Source organism: Nannospalax galili, unplaced genomic scaffold (genome assembly GCF_000622305.1).
Source record: "Nannospalax galili isolate Female #2095 unplaced genomic scaffold, S.galili_v1.0 scaffold1307, whole genome shotgun sequence".
Lineage (NCBI taxonomy): Eukaryota > Metazoa > Chordata > Mammalia > Rodentia > Spalacidae > Nannospalax > Nannospalax galili.
This window is the reverse complement of record NW_008357035.1, coordinates 974,293-976,992: the sequence shown is the minus strand read 5'-3', so window position 1 is coordinate 976,992 and position 2,700 is coordinate 974,293. Positions and strand designations below refer to the sequence as shown.

Sequence of the window (2,700 nt, the reverse complement as noted above, 5' to 3'; positions counted from 1 at the left end):
TGCTCCTGCTCTACACCTTCCCACCATGAACTGTGAGCCAAACAGACTCTTTCTCTCTTTAAGTGGCATTCGGCAGGTGCTTTGTCACAGGAACGATACAGATGACCAGAGCGTGTGGCAAGAAGCCACCAACCGAGGCATCTTCCCACTCAGAATCCTTGGCCAAAAGCACCTGCAGAGGCGCAGGGCCCTTCAGACACAGCTGCCGAGCCGCCTGTGAGAGGCCTCTGAGCTGGGCCACCCAGGAGCCCCGTCCTGCATGAGACCACACAGCAAATGGATCCAAAAAAGTTTATTCTGAATATTTAATTAAAAAAAATCATACCCACGAGGTGTGCTACAGAATCCCAGATATGGTAAGTCACCCAGAAAACCCGACCCAGTGGTGGAGATGCAAGGACTGAGCAGGAGAGGGCGTGGGGAGGAAGAGCGCACACAGCAACCCTTGTGTGTTCCAAAGGCCGAGATGCTACTGATCTGTCACAGGGACCAGCTGTCCACCGACTGTGTGAAACCAGCTTGGTCCTGCCTCCTGGGGTCTCAGGAGGGACCTGTATGCACCCAGGAGAGTTGATGGTAGCTCGGGGGCAGTTGTTCCCGGAGGCCATGGCCTGCACCCGCACCTCACCTGCACCCTGGGTAGAGCACTGGCTCACTCATAGTACTGTCAGTCAATCAATCCATCCATTAATCAACAAATCCCTACTGAACATATTTGGCAAAGAGAGCACACAGCTCCCCTGCAGGGAAGCATGGTTCTAGCAGCTCACAGGGAAACAGTACCTGCCTGCCCACATCCCAGACTGCACAACATCATGAACCAGTCCAAAACCCCAGCACTGCACTGCAGGCCGAGCCAGGACCAGCTGCCCAAGACCAGCTGTTGGTGGGTCTCTAAGACACAGCCTGCGCTATGGGCCTGGACCAAGATGGCCAGGCAAGGGACAGAACACTTCAGGCAGGGCAGGAGAAGATGCTCACCTGAGACCAGAACCCAGGGGAGGTGCAGGGACAGGACAAAATGAGGAGGAACAAAACAAAGCCTGGGACCTGGCTCAAGTCATCAGCACCCAAAGATGGGGCTTCCGCGTGCCAACCCTCCTGTGCTGGTCAGCATCCCGCCTCCATCAATTCCTTTCCCTTGGTCCCCTTTCCTCTCCTTCCAAACGCTAAACCCCAGAGAACCTCTACCTCACCAGGCCACTGCCTCCTGGCACCCATGAGGCCACTATGGGAACACTGTCATCTCCATCCCAGGGGACCCCTGACTGTCACAAAGGGGCACAATGCCACATGCACTACTGACTGCAAGAGAGCCACAGACCCCTGAAATGGCTACACATGACAGTCAACTGGGCAGAAAAAGAAAGAGCTTCTGATGGGTCAAAGTGATTACCAAGTTCTCCTCAGAACATGATTACCATATATTAGCAAATTCTGTGGCACAGACGTGTCCCAAAGCATCAGCTTAAGTATTAAATATAAAGGCAATATGTATATCCCCCACCGCCCTCAGAAAAAACAAATACCAGAACCCAAACCCAAACCCACGCAGATGATCTGTAGTGTGAATCCGGTGCCGGCACAGGCGGGCGCCCACTCTACTGCCGCAGCTCCACGTAGTTCGCCGGGAAGAGCCCGTACCTGCCTTTGCACACCCCTCGCCACCAGCCATCGTCTATCATTTCAATGTTGGTGATGATATCATCGGGGTCAAAAGAGATCTCGTCATCGCCCGCTAGGGAAGGAGCACACAGAGGGTCAGATGGGACCTGGCTAAGGGGAAGAACAGAGAAACCGGAGCAAGATGCCCTCGAGGCTGGGCACTGAGGGCCACTGGGCGGTGAGGGACGCTGCCGAGGGTGGTTACGGTTATGCACATGAAGGCTAGAAAGACACTGTGATAGGCCGGGGTGGGACGGGTCAGGATAAATCCAGCCCAAATGTTACAGAGCCCAGGCGAGTAACATATAGGAAATGTTGGCTAGGTCTCCATCCCGAAGGGAAGAGGAACAGGAAGTCCCTCCATAATGGAGGCTGGGATCCTGAGAACTTGGGGTATCCCACCAATTCCATAAAACGCTGCTCAGAAGGGAACGCAGCCAGGTGGGGTGGATGTGGCCAGCACACGGGGAAGAGCCCCGTGGCTTCCAAGGCCCTCCAGCCACTAGAGCCAGGTGGCCCCTGCCATGTGGGTTGTGTGACCTTCCCTGGAGGACCCCCGGAGGGTGGCGTAAGCCTGGGGCTCAGGGTCAGACTGGGTGACACAAACTGCCTCCAACACAAAACAATCTGGAAACGTGGCTCAGCATCAGTCTTGGGGGAGGGCGGCTGACTGCACTGTGCCGCAAGAGCCTCACCAGCTTGGTAGTCATAGAGGGCGATGGCTGTGATGCCCAGGTCACTTTCAAATTCATCATAGGTGTCTTCCCCTGTAAGTACAACAGAGGAGCTGAGCACCGCACCAGGATGCCAAAGGACTTCCCCAGAGATGGGGGAGAACTTGCTAGAAAAGACACCTTCAGTTAACACCTGAATTCCTGCGTGGCTGCTGTCAGCACTGTCAGGATGTGGAAGTCAGATTCTTCTAAAAACATTAGGCAAGGACTCTGGCCACCTGAGCTATGTGAGTTCCAGGCCAGCCTGGGCTACAGACCGAGACTGTCTCAGAAACAAAAAAAGAAAAAACAAGAGAAGAAC

General features: G+C 54.6%; 1 protein-coding gene across 6 annotated transcripts in view; it reads right to left on the bottom strand.

Annotated features, from left to right (window-relative positions):
• Positions 1-277: 277 nt before the first annotated feature.
• Cttn (cortactin) overlaps positions 278-2,700 on the bottom strand; it is a 32,982-nt gene continuing 30,559 nt past the window's right edge. For 5 of the 6 annotated variants that reach the window (XM_008854976.2, XM_008854977.2, XM_008854978.2 and 2 more), the window contains 2 exons: positions 2,361-2,432; positions 278-1,738 (listed from right to left, as the gene is read on the bottom strand). In XM_008854976.2, the coding sequence (XP_008853198.1) occupies positions 1,602-1,738; positions 2,361-2,432 (209 nt within the window). In that variant the 3' untranslated portion in view covers positions 278-1,601. The remainder of the gene's footprint in view (positions 1,739-2,360; positions 2,433-2,700) is intronic. The other variant, XM_029557116.1, reaches the window with a different exon arrangement.